General features: G+C 36.2%; 1 protein-coding gene across 2 annotated transcripts; it reads right to left on the reverse strand.

Moving 5' to 3' along the window:
• Positions 1-325: 325 nt before the first annotated feature.
• LOC112010449 (probable serine/threonine protein kinase IREH1) lies at positions 326-21254 on the reverse strand. Of its 2 annotated transcripts, XM_024042788.2 has the most exons (18): positions 20293-21252; positions 14973-15037; positions 14659-14841; positions 13200-14564; positions 10016-10188; positions 9572-9815; positions 5097-5189; positions 4874-5014; positions 4634-4726; positions 3998-4202; positions 3577-3662; positions 3279-3367; positions 2224-2275; positions 2069-2125; positions 1794-1967; positions 1599-1676; positions 784-947; positions 326-696 (listed from the first exon to the last, which is right to left on the reverse strand). In XM_024042788.2, the coding sequence occupies exons 1-17, from the start codon at positions 20981-20983 to the stop codon at positions 864-866; spliced, it is 3873 nt and encodes a 1290-aa protein (XP_023898556.2). In that variant the 5' UTR covers positions 20984-21252; the 3' UTR covers positions 326-696; positions 784-863. The 2 variants fall into 2 exon arrangements, with proteins under 2 accessions (XP_023898556.2, XP_065638454.1); XM_065782382.1 differs by lacking the exons at positions 326-696; positions 784-947; positions 1599-1676; ... (2 more) ...; positions 2224-2275; positions 3279-3367 and having other exon boundaries at positions 3971-4202; positions 20293-21254.
• Positions 21255-21510: the final 256 nt, after the last annotated feature.

The following is a 21510-nucleotide window of genomic DNA, read 5'->3' on the forward strand; positions in this document are numbered from 1 at the left end:
AATCCTTCACAAATCAGCTTTTCATGAAAAATGTGATTTTTAATACTTAAGAAATATGAAATACAAATAGCCTAATAGCAATTCTCAAATTCTCTGTTATTAATGTAGGCATGACTGTTTGTAGCAAATTGGACTAATTGAATCGTTTTTTTTTTTTTAAGAAAGAATTGATTAAATTAATAAATTCTTTAAACTTAACCATAAAAGTTCGAGCTTAATTGAACACTTCTAAATTAACCGAGAATATTGAGCATCATTTGAGCCTACATTCTACGCTTTTATTTTGCATGTACATATTACTCCTATGTAAAGGAAAGCTCATGGGTAGAGTAAGGCAACTTCGAACTTCATCATAGGCTATCTTTCATAGCACCAATATTTTGACTTTCTACCTCTTCCTGTATCTCCAATAACGCCAGGGAGGCACTTCACAGAAGCCCAGAAAACAAGTGTTCATAAACTACATATTAAACTGAACATAAGGGATGTGTTCTCATTGCTATGGAGAGAAATCACGATACACCACAGGACAAGACAGTAACCAACATTGGGGCATACAAATTAGGGTACAGTAAGGTTCTCAACTCACAAAATGGCTCAACGCTAAAATCAAAACCTCACATAGAAGACCTGTGAACCACATTAAGGAAACAGCACATCCCGAACTAGTTTCAGCCTCTAAGTTTTCATCTATTTCTGCAAATACAAAACATCAATCACATTACTAAATAGCAAAATATATGCAAAAGGTGAAATGAAAATCATAGAAGCTTGAAATCATACATGTACAGGGTATACAACAACACTGTAATGATTAGTCTCCACAAATATGCCAAATAGCCAGCTTTTGACTGGAAGATAAATTATGCATTCGGATTTGTAGGGTGCTCGTCCTTCAAACCCTTGGAAAGCAGATCATAGTTGATTGATGCAAGCTGGGAGAGATTCTGATAAGCACAAGAAATACGCAATTAAGACACCGCATGATGATAATTTATGGCAAAGAAAAATTATAAATGATGATAAGGGGGCAGAAAAATTAACCAACAATCACCCTTTATTACCAAGAGATAAATGATAGCTAAAATAATATTGGTATTCTAGTAAGTCATTGCCATGTTAAAACATCAAGACAGCACCAGTTTGACAAGAATTGAACCCATGCAAGGCAAACTTCTAAATGTAGAAGGTGACTCTTTTACAAGCAACTAATCCCGCCTGCCAAAACTAACCAGGTAATCCAAAGGCATTCACCTCTAACGGGGTAAGAAGTCTATGCCCATGCCCAATTGCTAAGGTCATTCACATTCTTACATAGAATTTAACATTTAAACCAATAATTCAAAGACCAAAAGGGCGTCTTCTTACACAAGTAAAAAAAAATTTACTTGAAAGTTACACGTGCACTCTGGGTTTTGAACCCATAACCTCACCCTCCACCTTGCTCTTTTTATTGGGAATATATATATATATATATTGTACACAAGATGCGAACATAAAGCTCTACTAAAAAACAATGGAAAAAATAGAATCGCTTAACCCATGTGCCATGCCTATAATAGTCAACTCAGAAATAAATCATAAAGATAAAAAGTTACCTTGAATGAGAAATTACTGAAAGAGTAATTGGCAGATGAGCTTGACTCAAATTCAGCAAGACCCCCACATTCATCTCCCTATTTATCAGTGTTGCCAAGAGCAAAGCAACCCCATAAATCTTACATAAGTATAACAAATCAGAAAGTTAACATAAACAGTTCTTAAAAACCCGTGAGTTTCTAGAAATACAATACCACTTCATCTTGGCGATGGCTCAAGCAACTACTACTGCCACTTAAGCTGTCAGCATCACTAGAATCCTCCAGATCACTGGCTGGATAAGCATGGTCATCCGAAGTATTCCATGAATAGCGACTTGTGAAGTAACTAGTATCTAGAGCACTCTCTGAAGTGGGAACAAATGCAGCCTGTAAAAAGGATGAAATTCAAATGGTGTATGCAGTCCATTTAAAACATCAAAAACCATTGCATCTAGATCGATACAATTTTATGAATCAGGCAATCGCACCTTCTGCCTGGCAAGTGTGTCCCAGTTGATATTTTTGAAGAATACATGTTGTTTCACCTGGATCATAAATTCACTTTCATCAATTCAACATCTAAGGGTACAATGGAAACATGCCATCAAAAATTAATTGACAAGTCATTAAGAACCAAGATAACCTCTGATGCTCCTCTGGCTCCAAGTCTCTGATGAGGATCTTCTGTCAGTAATCTGAAAACTGAATGTATCAGCATCTGTAAACTTAATGAGTAAACATTATTAAGTCTAGAGGTGTAAACATCATTAAGTCCATACAGCAAGCATTTCTCAGTTACATAAGTCTAGAGGTGTGAACCTTACATGAAGAAACACATCATATCTAGTAAGATATATGCACATAATAGACAGTCTCTGAGAGACATCAAAATGCCCCATAAATCAACATGCCAGCTCTATATAGAGTCCGTAATTGATGTACTAAATGCTGTTTCACTAAAGACACTTATTCATAAACATCGCAACCAAGGTACATAAGTGTATTTGAGTTACTACAAGACATCATCTAAAATTACATACATAGAGCATAAGGATATCTTTTTTAACTACAAATGCATACATTCCCTTCAAATGTGTGGTTTGTGTGTTGGTGGTCCTAATTTAGAACAGTGTCCACTCTTACCTCACTTTAAAATGTCAAAATTTCTATGTGTTGGGCCCACACCTAAGCGGGAGTGTTAGAACAATGGGTGGGTAATTAAATTCATCATTTCCAATCAACTTAAGCTTTTGGGATTAGTGGTAATTTTTTAAAGGCAAAGTCAACCTACCTAAGCATGTTCAGAAGCTCATGTTTAAAGAAAGATGAAGAATAAATCTATCTTAAGCAAGGAGTTATCATATGAAGCAGTAAATCACAAACACCAGTGATCATAAATTGGAAGAAAAAGAGTTGAAAATAATCAAATAGCAGAAAATATGAGGTCATTTTTTTTAATTGAAAGTAGATAAGGAAACATGTTCAAATTTTCAAAATCAGTTCATTACAGATGCTTAAGCAAGCAATGTATTAAATCCAATCACAAAGAACAATCAGTGGATATAGTAGTCCTTGAAACATAGATAATAAAACATTATTTTCTCCCAAGTATGTATAGCATAGCTATACTAACATCAACGTATATTAGATCCTCTCAGATAAAAGCTAAATATTTTAACATTCAAATGCTTCTCTTACCGATCAATTAGATCTTGTGCTTCATGGCTCATTTCTTCTGGTACCCGGGGCCATGGTATTTTACGATTAAGAATATTGTCGAATATTGTCTAGGAGCGGAAACAAAAAAAACATGGTAGTAATAACTCAATCAGCAATACTCAAAACATAATCAATAAATACCCCCAAAAAAAAAAACTTTTAGATGTTAAACTCATATCAGGAATCTTTCAACCCACCCCAAAAAAAACCATAAAAAAACCATAATAGTAAATTGTTATTTCCAACAGCAGTGGTGAGTAGAATAAGGAACATGTACCTGGGGATGTTCAGCATTAAAAGGTGGAATGCCAACAATCAATTCAAATAATATGACACCCACAGACCACCAATCAGCAGTTGCAGCTGCAGAGAAAAGGTTCAATGATAGACTATTAGTCCTACCATTTCAATAACTGCTCAATCCAAAGAGAAAAGCAGAAGCTGTTGTGTAGATGATATATTGGTGTGAGTTTATGTATGCACATACAAAGAGAGAGAGAGAGAGAAGCATGATAGTTGAGTATTCAAAGTTAATCAGCACTAAAATTTCGAAACCATGTGGCTTATAATTAATTATCCAACTAGCTTGAAAGCATCACTTCTTTCAAGATGAACAAAGTTAAACCTTAAGTTAAACTTTAAGAAAAACAAGAATAAGATAATTATAGCACCTTAAACTAAGAAAATGCTATACGAACCATGTCCTGTTCCCAAAAGTATCTCTGGTGCCAAATAATCAGGTGTACCCACAGCAGATCGCTTTTTCCGCCTTTCTCGCTGATGCTCGGATTCGGCTAACTGAGACTCATCTTCAGCAAGTAAGGATGTCCCACTTACTGCTGGACCAGACAAGTCATCAGTGCTGTTGATAAGACCAACCTTAGAAAGCCCAAAGTCTGTCAACTGCACAATGGGGACAAGTTTTTTTTTTTTGATAGGTAATAGATATTTTCATTAATAAAAAGATACATCATGTTCAAAATGATGAACAGACTGTACTTGAAACAAATACCAAAATAAATAAATAAATAAAATAAAATCACAGAGAAACAGAAACAGATTGCAGGAAATCAAATACGGAAAGACATTGTGTAAAAACCCAAATACGAGACCACCCAAACAATGGGGACAAGTTTCTTTTTCTTAGTACTACTACTTCCATTATCTAGTAAATTTTGTACACGAGTCAGGCAGTCAATTGCAAGTGCACAAATTTGAGCCTGGATGATTGCTTGTTATCCAAGAATTCTAAACTTCTATATAGTCTGTGAACTTGTGCAACTTTAAACTATTTGCCTTAGATAAGAGAAAAAGAAAATAAAAGATTTTGTCACCTTAATATGACCATCATGTGCAATTAACAGATTATCAGGCTTCAAATCACGATGAACCACGCGCAGTGAATGTAAATATTCCAATGCAAGCACCTGCTCCCCCCCACCCCCCCATCCAAAAAAAAAAAGAAAGGAAAAAGGTCCAAAGATATTAGAATTGCACTATAACATAAGAAACGATCATATTATTTCATGATTATAAAAAACAATCAGATTTCTGAAGAAAAAATATATACTTACAACTTCTGCTATATATACACGAGCAACATCCTCATCTAAGCAGCCTAAATTTCTCAATAATGAATACAAATCTCCTCCATTCAAATACTCCATAACAAGATACAAGTTTTCACGGCATGTAAAAGAATAGAAGAAGCGAACCTGATAAAGACCCATTCATGTTAAAATGAAGTTAATATTTTCAAGCAAAGGGAAAAATGCTATGCTAGCTAGACCTGCTCACCACAAAACGGTTGCGGACTGAAATTAAAATATCACGTTCAGCTAGTATACTTTCTACAGCATTCTTACGGATCATATCTGCCTTTTTAAGAACCTGTTGCAAGTCACACAAATATCAGATGCAATTAAAATATAAGATCCCTTACAGCTCAATGGCAACATACAAGCATAGAAGGATAATGTGATGAGGGGGCTTCCATGGGTTACAAACACACAAAAAACAAAAACAAAAACAATAACAACAACAACAAAAACCCGAACAGGTGGAGAAATTTATCCGTATAAAACCATGCAAAATCAAACATAAGATAATCTTCCCTGATGTCTCCAAAACAAGAAAATATGAATCATAAAAGCATAGGTGAAAAATAAAAATAGGATTTATAAATGGTGGGGACAGTTGCAACTTTATTACTTGGTTGGAGAATTTGGTTTGGGAAACATGTCTCGAGTGTATGGAACTTGGTGCCAGCATGTCCGATGTGAATTGTGAGGAAGGAATGGAATAGTCGTACATTTGAGGATATTGAGATATCCTTGAATCAATTGAAATCCTTGCTATTTTGTACCCTCTTTGATTTGTCTTAGGCTTGGGGTTTTACACATTGTTCTTCCATTTTATCGTTCCAAAATTCTTTTAGGTCTTCCATTTGACATTATTGTATTTTTTATGATACTTTGTGTTCATCAGTGTGAACATAAAGTATTCTTCATTATCAATAAATTTTGCATTACTTACCCAAAAAAGAAAAAGGGAAGAAAAACCACAAGTGGAATTTAAAATTTACATAAAACAAACAAACAAACAAAACTAACATTTTTTTTTTTTCATTAAAATTTTTAATGAGACAACAACCCCTAGTATCAAACCAGCACTCTGAGTCTTCCCATGGGGAAGAGCCAGAGGTACCACTCGAGCCAAGAGACCTAAATCATATTTGAAGAAACTTTAATCAAACCAATAAAGAAGAGAGGCTAAAAAATAGAAATATACATATACATACATATATATATATATATATAGTTGTACCCAGTGCACAAAGGCTTCCACTTTAGCTGGGTTTGGGAGAGGTGTTTGACAAACAGCCTTGCCCTCAATTTTTTTGGAGAGACTAATTCCTAAACTCAAACCAACTTGTTACTTTTAGTGGAAGGCACTTACCATCACACCAAGGCCTGTCCCTAATCTCTCTCTCTCTCTCTCTCTCTCTCTCTCTCTCTCTCTCTAAATACACACACACACACACACCACACATAACAAAGATGAAAATCCAAACAAGAAGTTTAAAAAACAAAAATAAATTATTAGAAATCAAAGAGTAGGAAAAATATATTATTTGGAGCATTAATCAATCATCTTATTCAGATTTTTTATTTTTTTTTTAATCATATAAATGAATGTTAAAAACTTTTATGAATTAAAAAATTGAGTGCTCTAGAATTGTTATTTATAAAGTCAGGTAAAGCAATGAATGAAATAAATCCCCACATATAAATCATACAATTCATTATAAAAATCAGGCAGTCAACAATCATTACCAGCCCATCAGCGATTTAGTTTATAATAAATAACACAGCCCCATATAGCTTTTACTCATTTCTTTCTCAAGCACATCATCCCATTGAGATGATCCTGTCAGTACATCATCCCATTGAAAGGGTCCTGTATTACTGAGTAGCTCCCCATTGATATTTAGAATGTGATCCCATAACTATAAGAGTGGTTGATTAAGGCTGTCTTCCATCAATGTCAAGAAGTAGCATATACAGTTTGAAAGGTTTAGGGATGGATGTGGAATTAAGGCAGCTGGAATAACATGTATACATGTGTTTGAATAAAGAATTTTAAAATTTCTTATTTATAGTTTTGAAAATTAAAGGGGATTTAAATTAATGGAATTTCACTCCAGTCAATTTTCATTTTCTTAGTTATAATGAATATATTTAACAATTAAGAAATTAGAGTATCATAATGGTTACAAAGACAATGGTTATGTGGTGATGATTTGGCAATAACGGTGATAGTGGTGATGGCCATGCCAATGATGATGGCAGAGGCAATGCTATAGCGGTAGTGGCGTGATAATAGTAGTGGCGGTGGTGGAGGTAGTGCTGGTGTGGTGATAGTGGAGATTAAAAATACTTGAAGATCACATGTTCAAAATTCCACAAAATTTATAAATAAATAAAAAACTCTCTTGTTATCGAAACATGAGAAATCAACATAGAAAACTTCCAAATTACAACTTTCAATAAAATCTTATCCCAAAATCCCTCATCCAAACAAAGCATAAAAGACACAATAGTTGTTTCCCATGCCCTAGTCTAGGCGGTAAGAGTGATGGGGTGCAGTTGGGGTAGAACCTACTTCAAATCATGCCCAGTGGTAAAGGGATGAGTAAAGTAGTTGTTTTTTTTTTTCTTTTTTCTTTTTTTTCCTTTTTTTTTTAACTTTTGACAAGTAATAATTTTATCAATCATGGTGGCTCTGTTTGCTTTGGTGTAAAAAAAATTTTGTCACAAAGTGAAAACACTTACAAGCAGCCTTTTTTTTCAGTGCTTAATTGTATTTTTAAAAATGCTCAGAAAAACATTTTTCATTGTTTGGCTTGAATGAAAAATCACAGATCTTCCAATATTTTTATATAGCCGTCAAATAACAACTTTATTTCATCACTTTATCACATTAATACAGAACAATTAAAATCAAACTAATAAATAGGCACAATGAAAATAAAATTATTTGAATTACACTAATAAGCATAATCAAAATAGGAGTGCCAAAAAAAAAAAATTTACTAAAATAATTAAAAAAAACTATCAACTAAATTTAGGGTCCATTTGTATACCGCTTATTGCTAAAAGTACTGTAGCAAAATAATTTTTAAATGTGTAAATAGTGCTGTGGGACCCAAATTTACCTAGAAATCTGTATTTTGCTGGGTTTGGTGATCCATGAACAGTGCCGTGGGACCCCAAAAAAAGGCAAAACACAGCTTAAATATAATTTCAGTGCTAAGCAAACGCACACTTACAAAAAATAAGAAATAAAAATAAAAAACTACCATCAACTTTTTTTGCCCTAATTTATTCTAATAAATAAGAAAGATCTCATAGGAACTAAAGGGAAAAACGGACCGTCCCGAAATTACTATCAGCAAGAGGCAATGAGAACTTTGATCTGGGTGCCTATGCAGTGAGTGGCATTGACAACTTTCTCATCCTACTTGGCAATAGAATTGGGGGACTTCTTGCAAATCACCATAGACTCCCAGTCCCTAAAGGTGGCAAATGAGAGAGTTGTGCAAGTTTTGAATCGGCTCATAGACAGATCAGGATCGGGTATATAGTTAACCATTTACTGCCTACTCAAATAAATATCGATACCCATTACTCACCCAACCCATTCATTTTGGGCAAGACCCAACCCACCCATGGGATTAAAAGGTGACAAACCCATGCACGTTTACAAGGTTTTAAGAAGTTGGGAATTTAAGAATGGAAAAATAAAAACAATAAGGGCCTGTGTGGTTGCTGTTTTGGTTATTTATTTTTCAAACCAACAAGAAACTTGTTTTCAAACCAATATTGGCAAGTTATTTTAATTGTTGGGTTTTTCAAAGAATTATGACTTATTATTCTAAATTTTTAATCCTCATCTCTTCTATTAAAATATAAAATCACAGCAACCAATGGCAGCCAAATACAGAAACTTGATTTTGAGATGACCTTGCCACTGTTACCCACCCATGGTGAAGGAACGGCTTAGAGAGAGAGAAAGAGGACCAGCTGTGAGAGAGGAGGAGATCAACCGACTCCCCCTTCTTACACATGCAACATCATTCCACTACAATGTAAAAGTAAGAGATGTAAAGTATTTCAATTCTTCTTTTTACAAAGAACTACCTTTGTTTATTTTAGTTATGCATCTATTGATTCCAATTTTCATATCTTCAAGAAAACCTTCTAATGAGAATTTTTATTTATTATTAATTATCTAGAAAAGGTGAAAGAAACAGAGTCTCTAAAAATCAATAAAAATTTATTTCACTCCCTCAAGACTTGGCTCAAGCGACAAAGGAGAGGTCAGTGTTGAGGTAGGTCTTAGCCTCTTAGGTCAAATATTTGCTTCACCAAATAACAAATTCTGATGATGGTAATAATGATAAATAGATAGCAAAAAAAAAAAAAAAAAAAAACCTTTTTTTTTTTTAGGGGGGGGGTGGTGGTGGGGACATAACTTGGATTGTCCAACCTATTATTAAGACTAAAGTCTAAACTTCTTTTTTCAGTCCCTACACCTGATTTGGTAGCTAGGCTCATATTCTTATGCTTAAGGATTCAGGATTGTGCTCTGATATATTCTTAAGGAAGCTACCACCTAGACACCACCCAAAGTCTTCAATCTCTATAAATGATCATAGTAACCTATGCAGAGCACATTGGTAGAGCATGATCACAGAAGCAGCATTATACCTTTATTGCAAATAGGTCCCCAGTTGTTCTCTTTTTAGCCAAGAAAACACGTCCAAATGCTCCACGACTGATTGGTTTTATGATCTCAAAGTCATCTATAGAGGTACGGTCCTTTGAATGTACAGGACTTGTTCTCAAGCTACGGACTACATCATCCTCCAAAGGAGCATCTTCATCAATTATAGTACTGGTTATATCAACCTTTTCATCTTCCACCATCTCACAAAGCTGCAAATACTTCTCCCTAGAAAATCACAATTCCTTACAGGTTAAGAATTTCACATAGAGTCTCATTAAAACCTTCTAATTTAAAGTCACAGGTATGGAAGTTTCAAACAAACGAAAAGTTGAACAAACATTTCAGTAGAACCATTCATGGAAAATCTGATGCCCTGTGTGGTTTTAATTTGAAATATTCAAGAATCGTAGCAGCAAAGAACTCACCGAATCAGCTTCTCAATGCGTGCCCCAAATGTCTCCACTGTAAGCGCATCAAACTTCCTACGGTCAATGACAATCCTCAAGTCTTCAAGACAAGATAGTAGATATGGCATAGAGCGATCATCATCCAGAGGTGTATTTGCTACACATCGTGCAATATCAGCAAGTTCATTCATCTGCAGTGCCCATAAGTAATTTTAACATAACAAAATAAATAGTGAAACTTATACTAGTTGAATATCAGCAAGTACATGCTAAGGGAACAAAGTGTAAATTCGAATGGATAACAAGTTGAACAGAACTATTAACTATATCAGTTAAACCATGTATTTGCAATCTTGTTAAAGATTTCGGTGTAATATAAATTGTCTATATAAGAAAATAATGGTTAAGTGATTAAATTCACTTTTTTCAATTAGTTTTAAGTTTTAGCAACAATGTATCATGATATCAGAGTAGATGGTAATGAGTGAACCTTGAATTTGCTCTACCACTCATTTAGAAGTTAAAAATTCCACATGCTAGGCCCAAACGTAAGGGGGAGTGTTAGAATAATGGTTAAGTGATTAAATTCATCATTTCCTATAAATTTAGGCATTTGGGATAAGTAATAATTTCTCAGGGTATTGACCTAGGTTCCGATCCTCAATGTTGTGGTTTTCCTATCAACTTAAACTTTTAGATATTAACAATAGTTTTATCAATCTACAAATTTAAACTATCAACAAATTTATAATATATAAATGTTCTACTAATATAGCAAATAGCTCACTACTACAGAAACACAACAATTTAAATCACATTGTCAAACAATTTGATAATGCCTTCTATCTCTTTCAGAATGCCATTTTAGGCAGGGTTGCATAACTAACAAATGTCTACGCCACTGGAGTAGACCTTATCACCTAGCACAACCACTCAAGCTGTATAAACAACTGCTTAAAAAGGTTAATTCGTAAAGTAAATTTTGGAAAAAACACTTAAGATGGATCCAAACATTTTCTATAATTGTATGGGTTCGTATACAATATATTCTTGTGAGTTGTGACACAAGGTTGCTCCCAAAAATTCCTTTTCCTTTACTGTATGGAGTTGGGTTGCCAAGCAGGCAACAAGGAACTGTTTTGTAGGTAGGAACGATGTTTCCTTGAATGTACAGTGCTACCAGTTATGAAATTCCTCTGTTTCTACTGGTACATATTTGGTAATCCCTTTTTTTTATCTTCTCTTTTTAACGAGTAAAATTAACGTTTCCTAGAATGAACTGCAATGTCAAATCTCGGACTGGTAAAAATACAGCCTTAGAACTCAAAAAAAAGAAAAAAAAAAAAATATATATATATATATAGGGATCCTTATTTGCTTTGAGGCAATGTCTGGGCTGAGTCTTGGCTGAGAAGAAATTTGGGAAAATCTGAAATTGTGCCAATAGTGGAGGTTCTGAATATTGATGAAGAGTACTCTTGGATGACAAGTAACAATTCTTCCCATGAAATACTTGGGACTTCCATATGGAGCAGCTTTTAAGGTGAAATCCACTTGGGATCCTATAATAGATTGTATGCAACAGAGATTGGCCGGATATTGTATCTGTCAAAAGGGGCCACTCACTCTCATTAAAAGTACATTATCAAGCTTCACCACTTATTTTACATCTTTGTTATCTCATCCAAAGGGTGTGTCAAATTGAATGGAGAACTCCATAGAGATTTCCTTTGGGGTGGCGTGGCTGAGGAGTTTAAATTTCATTTAGTGGGTTGGAGTTCTTGCTGTACCCCTGGTAGTCAAGAGGGTTTGGAAATTAAGAGTTTATGTCTTTTCAATCAAGCTTTGTTGAAAAGTGGTTGTGACTCTATAGGATCAAAGAGGAGGCTTTTTAGCGTCAGGTGGTGGATGTGCGATATGGATCCAAACCCCTGGTGCCCAAGGGAGGTGAGGGGATTGTATGAAGTGAGTTTATGGGACACGAGAGGGTGGGATAGATTTTCTCGTTTTAGTCATTGTGATGTAGGTGATGGCATTAGAATTAGTTTTTGGGAGGGGGAGGATGCTATGATGGACCGGCATCCACCTTTGTATCTTATTGCCAGGGATCACAATTCAACAGTTGCAAATTACATGGTGGTAAGGCATGGCCAGTTTTATTGGAACCCTTTGTTCATTTGTGTAGTGCAAGATTGGGAATCAAAGGAGGTGACTCAGATATTGGGGGATCTAATTTACAGCAGTAAGATTAAGGTGGGGTAGGGAGACAGATTGGTATGGGTCCCTTCATCACAAAATGAATTCCAAGTGAAAAGCTATTACAAGGTTTTGTAGGGAAGTGGGCCACAGTTTCCGTGGAAGAGTATATGGCAAACTCTCGCCCCATCAAGGGTGGCTTTGTTTGTTTGGTGAGTAATTCTCAAGAGAATTTTGACTGCCAATCAATTAAGAAAGAGGGTTATTATCATTTTGGAATGGTGCTTCATGTGTAAACGCAGTGGGAGGATGTGAACAATTCATTCCAACATTGTCCAGTGGCTCGGGATTTGTGCTCCATTATATTTTTTTGTTCAGTGTTTCTTGGTTGATGTCGTATTCAGTATAAAATAAATAAAAAATAAAACTTTTGTTGAGTTTGTCAGGGTAGTGTGGGAGGAGAGGCAGTAGGGGAGTTTGGTCAGCGGTTCCATTGTGTCTCATGTGGTGTATTTGGCATGAACAAAACGCGAGATGCTTTGACAAACAGGAGCTTAGCCCGATCAAGTTGAAGTTTTTGCTTTTGAAGTCTTTATATGAGTGGTGCTCAATGACTTCTTCAATTAAGGGGTTCTTAGATTTCATGGACTCCCTGGGTTCTAGATAACTGTTCTGTTTTTTCTTGTTTTGTCTTTTCTTTTTCTAGCTCTCTTCTCTTGTATACTCCCCCGTGTGCTTGATAAGCGTTCTCTTTTAATAAAGTTTTTTACCCAAAAAAATAAAAAAGAAATTCTCCCATTGAAGGTGAAATCCAATTATGACTCACACCTGGAGGGATTTGAACCCACATCCTCACCCACCACCCCATACATATTGGGGATGGAAACTCCATTAGGCTCAAGGGCCAGTGGCAAATGAGATACCAGCACCTTACATATCTCACCATTTTTGGCAATAAGTGATCCTGCAACACCCAAACAGAGAACTAGATAAGAAAAGGAAATACCTGTGGAAAATCATCGTGTTCAGAGTAGGCACCCTTTCCTGCCAAGAGCAAGTCAATCTGACTGGTCCTTGGTGTCAATAATGGAGACCTAGGAGTCATGCTACCGGCAGATGATGTTGTCATTCCTTGATCAGATTTTGGACCAAAACGAGTTTTACATGTCATTGAAGGTAAACCTTTCAGGTCATCCATAAACATAGAATTATCAGCTTCAGGAAAACAATCAAGCATGTCCTCTGAGCCTCTACGGGACCAATCACTGAGTTTTGGAGATAGAAGATCAGATTCTTCTGTAACACTTGAATTTGATACTTTTGCAACATCTGGACTTTCTACTACATGTTGAATATCCTTCTGTGCAAATGACTCAATCATCTTCTCAAGAGTTTCAGCAATTCTAACAAGTCGCTCATTGACACTTAGACCCATCTGATCACATCGATCAGCAATGGCACAAATTCTTGAATGCTCTTCCACATTTAAAGTGGGAACCTCCTCCTCACAAATGCGACATATTATTGAACTTTCATCAGAAATATTTGGTTGATCGCCCCAGTAACCCCAAGAAACTTTGTGTTGGTGCTTGGAAGAATGTTCATGAGAATCTTTAGCAGGAGGAAGCTCAGGAGGCTTAGCAGCAGACAAATCTGCATCAGAAACGCCTCTCACCTTCAAAGATTCAACCTTAACATCATTCTGCAACTTCAAAGGAGCAGCTTCTTTCATGCTTTTCCCAGCTGGAGATGGGAGTTTCTTCCAAGAAGCCATCCGGTCCCTGCTTGAGGGAGACTCCGGATTTTTTGAAGTGTCATATGTAGGAGGAGAGAGAAAATTTCCTGGCGATACAAAATGGTTTTTCTTCCAATTCGTCTGCTCCTGACTGTAAGATTTCCTAGTTGCAGCAGCCTTTGAGGCCTTTGCAGCACTAGAACTTTTAGACTCTCTTCCTATGCCTGGGGGAATCCGTTTTTCTGCAGAATGCGGGACTATAGATTGACGAAACTGAAAAATATTTTCATCCTCAGCCAACCCACTTTCTTTGTGGAACTGCAACAATCTGGTACACCTTGTGAGAATGAAAAGCATTCGGGTATGAAGCTGCTTCAGCATACCCGGTGGAAGTTCTTGACGCCTATCATCCAATTCCTGGACTATGCCTTCACACTGAAGCCAAAACTCTGCAGAAGATGTCATAGCACAGCTCCGAGCCAAAACCAGCAAATCCTCAAGAGTTTCCTGCCACTCAGGATGACTATCTGCATTTTTCTCCAGAATTCCAACCAGATCTGCTGCAAAAATAGCCAAATCAGAGTTTACTTCATCCTTTGCTTTGTCAAATTTTGCCCGGATGACGACCAATATTTCCTGCACAAAACAGCAAGGAAATTAAGGACTGGACCTTCCAAAAGCACAACCCATCATATTCAAGAAAATATATTGCAAACTAAAAGTTAAGTACCTCCAAGTTATTTAAGCCTCGAGGCTTCCAAAATGGGAAAGGCCGAACACCTTTGGAATTTAGTTCATGAGAAAAACTTTTGATATCAGCAGGAAACCTCTTTCTAGGTGCACTTGTGACACGTAGTATAGCTTGAAAACGGGGAGATTCAGACTCCTTGGGATTGTCACAATCATATGCAGTCTAGGAAGCAAATATTTAAGTCATCAACTACATTGTGAAAAGTAAATATTGGATAAAAGAATATACAATAAGTCTGATAAAAGTGAATGCACTGTTATTAATATTATCAATAAAAAAAATTTCACCAGTACCTCTGGTGTACATGCATCAGAGCTTCTTAAGCCTCCAGATTGACACCATGATGATTCTGATCTACCTGTTAGATGATTCAAAATATTTTTTTGATAAGTAAAGCATTAAAAGATAAAAAGATGATTCAAAATATTAAAAGCAACTTTTGAGGGGTAAAAACCAAATATGCCAGTTATTCAAATTAAGGAAAACACAAAAGACATCATTTTATTAATTGAATCTATCCTAGAATTCCAAGGTTTAAATTGACACCAAAGTTCTAACCTCGCATACGTCCTAAAAAGACAGGTAGTATATTTTAAGCAAAGAAGAAAGAAGATTTTCAGTAAAATATGCAATGCAAAAGAAAAGGCCTAAGACCACTAGAGGAGGTCCATAGAAACCCCTGGCAATGTTTATTTTCAGGTTTGCAGCATGTCAACCACATTTCTTTCCACTAGCTAGGTAAATGAGATGGTAGTTCAGCACCGTCCAGCAATGGCAGCTTTTAATGGTTGTAGTGGCCATGGTTGGTAGGATTTAAAAACATCATTCAAGCCATGACCATAGGCAAGGTCCCAGAGAAAGCCATCTAAAGCAATCGTGATGGTACAACCATAACATGATTAGAGAAAGAATATCCTCTTTGGAAGAGTAAGGTTAAGGCAAAGTTTAAGAATTAGTGTCTGTGGTAGTTAACTAAGGTTTATCTTTTTATTTTATGTTATTTGGTCATTCTAGTGGAGCCTAGTGGCCGGAGGCTTGGGATGAGTTGTAGAACCAGACATCCTGGGTTCGATCTCCATAAGGAGTTCCCTTGAATTACCTAATACACGAATCTAGTGGGTGGGTCATGTATCCATGGTTTACTCCTCAGGGATGGATCCAAAGGGTCCTGCCTTGGTGAGGTTCCAAATCAAAAGATAAATAAATAAATGGTCATTCTAGAGTCAAAGGGTAATTTAGTAATTCTACAATTGTTGGGTATGGGCCATGGGTTTTCTTTTATTAATAAGTCTTATTCAGTTTATGGGTCTTTATGTGTAGTTTTTGGGAAAGTGATTCTGGCAGAATGCTACGGAGAGCAATAAATCATGGAGAAGGGTTGTGGATCTGAAGTATGGTTTCTAATGTTGTACAGGGGCCTTAATAGGGTCTGCCTTTGGCAGAGTATTAAGAATGGGTGGGAGACTTTACATCGTTTTGTTAGCTTTAAAGTGGGCGATGGTTTGTCTATTAAATTTTGGCATGATTCATGGAGCAGGGAACCTCCTCTGAAAGATATATTTCCAGAGTAGTTTTGCGTTGCATGTAATAGGGAAGCTTCAGTGCCTGATCTCATATCTCTCTCAGGAGCTAGTTATCATTGGAATGTCAATTTTATTCGATTGGTTCAAGATTGGGAGTTAGAGTCGATCGCTGCCTTTATGGATCTTATTTATTCTAGAGTGTGGAGAGGAGATGGAATGGACAAGCTTTGCTCGAAACCTTCCTCTTTGGAGAATTTTTATGTTCATTCCTATTATAAGGCTTTACACTCCAGTTCTCATACGTCCTTTTCATGGAAGACTGTGGAAACTAAATGTGCCAACAAAGGTTAGTTTCTCCCTGTGGATAGAGGTATGGGGACAAATCTTAACCATTGACAATCTACAAAGGCAACTGAATGTAGTCCTCGATTGGTGTTGGGGAATCTAGTACTCATTTACTCGTACATTGCTCGGTTACTACATAGATGTGGATTATAGAATTTTCACTATATTTGGAACATGATCCCTCACTGCCTTATTAGGATATTTGGCAGGAGAAAAATGCTCGGACCTTTGAAGGTGAAAGATTGATCCAGGACCACAACTTCTATTTTCTCTAGAACTTATTAGAATGGACAAATGCAACGGGTGTTTCACTTTTTTCTTTTTCTGTTTGATTTGATTGATAGACGTACTTTCATGAGTCCCTTTTTTTTTTTTTTTGGGCGAGGGGGGTGGTTCCCTGTTTCTTTTGCACACTACCTGTGTGCTTGGATTTTGTATTCTATCTTTTTTCAATGAAGTTAATTACTTTTTTTTAAAAACCCGCTCCCCGGTGGTTCCCTGTTTCTTTTGCACACTACCTGTGTGCTTGGATTTTGTATTCTATCTTTTTTCAATGAAGTTAATTACTTTTTTTTTTTTTGGGCGAGGGGGGTGGTTCCCTGTTTCTTTTGCACACTACCTGTGTGCTTGGATTTTGTATTCTATCTTTTTTCAATGAAGTTAATTACTTATCAAAAAAAAAAATGTGTAGGTTCTGGTTTACTAGTCAAAGTAGAAAACCTAGATCTACTAGGAGAAGTTACGAGTGTATAAAAGTGTCTTATTGTACTCAAACAAGTTATAATTGATTAATAAAATTATTCATTTTAAGTATTAAGGCACGTTGGTAATTAGGTTTCTTTTTCCTCCCATTCTCTTCTTTCTTTCCTCTTTTCTTCCTCTACGGTATTGTTCAAGGAACTGTTCATGCACTGTTCACGAGTATGAAAAACGTCCTACTTCAATTTCTTTTCTTCTCTTTCCAACTACAAATCAAATCTTTTCTACTTTGAACCCTAACACTTCTTCTCTAAGGGTTCTAAACCTAAAATCTACAAATCTTCCTAAACCTTAACCCGCCACAAGCACATAGACAAGTTCTCTAATTTGTTCTGTGTCAATTTGGTATCAGAGCCAAAATCCTACCACAAGTTTTTTGCTAAAATATTCTTTAACCAACCACTAGAAAAAATTTCTCATCTAAAACAATGGTGCCTAACGTCGAAATTAGAGTCCCAGTTTAAGGTTATTTCACAAGATTACGAAACAAAGAAGACTTTGGACCAATTATGCGAGAGGGTAAATTCAATGGAAGCAAAGCTCGAAGAATTATCCACCAAAAAGGAACCTTGAATAGGCTGTTTGTAGTCGTTCTCGACAGGTGTTCTACTGAAACCACCATTGATCAAGACCCCAAATCATTTAAATCAGGTTCAGGTGTGGCACCTAAATTTCCTTCAAGTTCAATACTATGTTCTTCCAAAATCTCCTATCAACCAAGCACTAACCGGATGCCCAGCAAACACAATCCAATATTGTGTTTACACATCAAGGTGTTGGTTTTATGGTTCTACTACCTCTGATTTGCAAGTATCACATTCCTTTTAATGAAATTATCGGCTTTTAAAATCGTTTCCAGTGCACAAGTACTAGTAAAAAATCAACCCTTTTCTTAGGGACCTAGTTAGCCTTGCTCATAGTCACCTTCTATTACAATGTCATCGTTACATGTCAAGAGCTACATATTTTCTTCCCTTTCCTCTTGTTTTTTTTTTTTATAGGTAAGAAAAAGTTCAATAAAGACACTACAATATGCATGAAAAGCACAAAGTAGTAAAAAAGTACAAAAAGAGGAAAGAAAAAAACAGAAAGCTAATTACAAAAAAGAAGAGAGCTAATGAAGTTTTAAATGAACATGAAAGGATGTTGCCTAAGACAGATGATACTTGTAAATCAGAGGTAGCAGAACAATAAAACCAACACCTTGATGTGTAAAAACATATTGGATTGAAAGGATGTGGATTATAGTATTTTCACTATTTGGGATTTATAGTATTTTCACTTCTTCTGTCAAGGTACCCAAGTTTTTAAATTATTTTAAACCCTTTTTTATAGTTAAAAATAATTTCATTAAAACAATTAAGAAAGCACAATATAAGATTTTCCCACAAAGGAAATCACACAATCAAGAGCAAACTATTGATGAACTCAATAAATGAACATGAAAGGATGTTGCCTAAGACGACCACCACTCAAAAGAATATCATGGTAAGGATTGCTTGATAACATGAATTGGACACTATACTATCAAAAGTTTTACTACTATGCTCTTGCCAAATCACCCACACAACGCATTACAGGACAACAATCTTGGCTTTAGATCTACAATGACATTGAAACCTCCAACGTCAACAGCTTTATAACTGTGACACTTTGGCAGAACCCAAAATATTCCAAACAAAGAAAATAAAAACAACCACATATTTCTCACCACTGTGCATGAGCAAAAGTCAGCAGCAAATTCCCCAATATTCTTGCACATATAACACCAGTATAAGAATAATGTGAAAAATGAGATCATGAGTTCAAAATTCATCAGGTACACAGATTTATTATTCAACTTGCATCTCGACTAAAATGCCTACAAAAGCAGGAATACTTCAAACTTGTAGCCATATCCACATTGGACAAGAATTTCTTTTTATATATAAGTTTTGCCCCAAATGGAGGGAAAATGGGAAATTCAAACTAGTGACCTCTAGTTCATAAGACGTTGTTCCCAACCAATTGTGTGACCCCTTGGGGTTAAGCATTTGACACAGATATTCTCGGATACCACAAGATACTTCTTTGACTAATTTAATTTTCTCTCCCTCTCTCTCACTCACTTTCTCTCTATAAAATTTATAGCTTGTTATTAATTTTATTGTTGAGACATAATTGGCAAGTTTTAGCATTTTTTGTTTATACAAACTTGTAGCCATATCCACATTGGACAAGAATTTCTTTTTATATATAAGTTTTGCCCCAAATGGAGGGAAAATGGGAAATTCAAACTAGTGACCTCTAGTTCATAAGACGTTGTTCCCAACCAATTGTGTGACCCCTTGGGGTTAAGCATTTGACACAGATATTCTCGGATACCACAAGATACTTCTTTGACTAATTTAATTTTCTCTCCCTCTCTCTCACTCACTTTCTCTCTATAAAATTTATAGCTTGTTATTAATTTTATTGTTGAGACATAATTGGCAAGTTTTAGCATTTTTTGTTTATCTTTTGATATCAATTAATCAATGTCTCCATTTTTATAAGTTTTAATTTTTTTTTTTTTTTGATAAATAACGGAATTGTATTAATCAAAAAGACCAAGTACACTGGGGGTGTACAAGGAAAACAGTACATCAAACAGAAAAATTACAAAGATCCAGAATTTTTAATTAATGAGCCCCTGCCCAATTATAACCTAAATTTTCAAAATTTGGCATATTGCCATGTGCACATATATCATATGCATATCCTGCATCCATCTCCGTGCTCCCAAGAGAAATACTAAATCTCAATTAGAAATAAAATCTACACAAACTTTCTTCTAATCCAAATGTGCCCATTTAATCATTCAAACAGACAACAAAAACCGTGGCAGTCGAGTTGATGATACAAACAAAAAATCCGACAATCACTTAATACATTTATACATACAAGGCATTAATAATATTACAAGAATCCAAACAAGTGAACATGTACAACAAAGAGAAATGCATACCTGCTTCAGAAGTGGACTCCCCATTGTGCAATCTAGAACGCGCCAACACATTGGGACTCTGGTCTCTAGACTGCGCGCTCCCAGTGGACATACTATCCGAATTGCTCCCATTATCAACCCAATTCTCTAGTAAACCCGCCGCCTTGCTCTTCGTTGGAGTCGGACCTGCTGCGGTCGCCGCGGCCGCCTCCTTCTTCTTCTTCCCATCACTCCTCGATAAATTGCTTGCCCCGAGAGCCGACCCCTTGTCACCGCCTCTAAACCCGAAGAAGCTCTCCTGCGGCAACGGCCCCGATCGCGTCTTTATCCTGTTCAATCCAAGCGACGACGCCAGTATCGGCGACACCGACGCGGCCTCCACCGCCTCCGTTTTGGTCTTGGAGCCCAGCGTGGAGTTGGTCTTCGACTTGGACGAAGAGGTCAGAGTTTCTTTGCCTTTAGAGTTATCTTTCTTCTTAGTTCCTTCTTTGACTTGTGCTGGCCGACAGGCGGCGCCGAAGCTGGTGGTGGCGGCGGCGGCGGCGGCGGAGGAGGAGGAGGAGCGAGGATCATCCTTGGATTTGGGCTTTTTCTTGTCAGATCGGACAGGGGAGTTGGAAGCGAAGGATCGAGGAGAGTTGGAGTTGGATCCGTCGGGACTTGAAGAATCGGATTTCTTGGAAGAAGAGAAGAAGCGACCTTTGAAGACCATTTTTTAGGGTTTGAAGTTGGAAGGATTTGAAAAGTGCAGCCCTAGCATAAGAGCAGGGCTGCTGAGGAGACCGACATTTGAAGAAGAGAAGTAGGAAGTTTCAATTCTTAGAGAGAGAAAGATAGGTAAGGGTAGGAGAAAATTTTTAGAGAGAGAAAGAAAGAAAGAAATGAGGTTGAAGATGAATGAAGCAACCAAGGAAAGAATAGTTGAGACTTGAGAATAGAATACGACTGAAGTGAGAAGAAGTTGCTCAAGTTTTGCTTGTGGTAGAGGATCTAAAATTTCTTTTTCTTTTCTTTTTTTAAGTAGTAAATTTCTACTAGTGATGGATAAAGTGTAACAGTAAAAGATTTAGAAATAATTATTCATCTTTTTTTTTTCATCTTTTTTAAGAAGTAATACAATACATACAATTTTATAATATTTGCAAAACAAATCATACGTGGAAAGTTATTATTAATTCTTATTTGAATTTATATCTTAAATTACTTTTTTGCTCACTTATAACGACCAATAACAACCTA

This window comes from Quercus suber, unplaced genomic scaffold (assembly GCF_002906115.3).
Source record: "Quercus suber isolate HL8 unplaced genomic scaffold, Cork oak 2.0 scaffold_300, whole genome shotgun sequence".
Lineage (NCBI taxonomy): Eukaryota > Viridiplantae > Streptophyta > Magnoliopsida > Fagales > Fagaceae > Quercus > Quercus suber.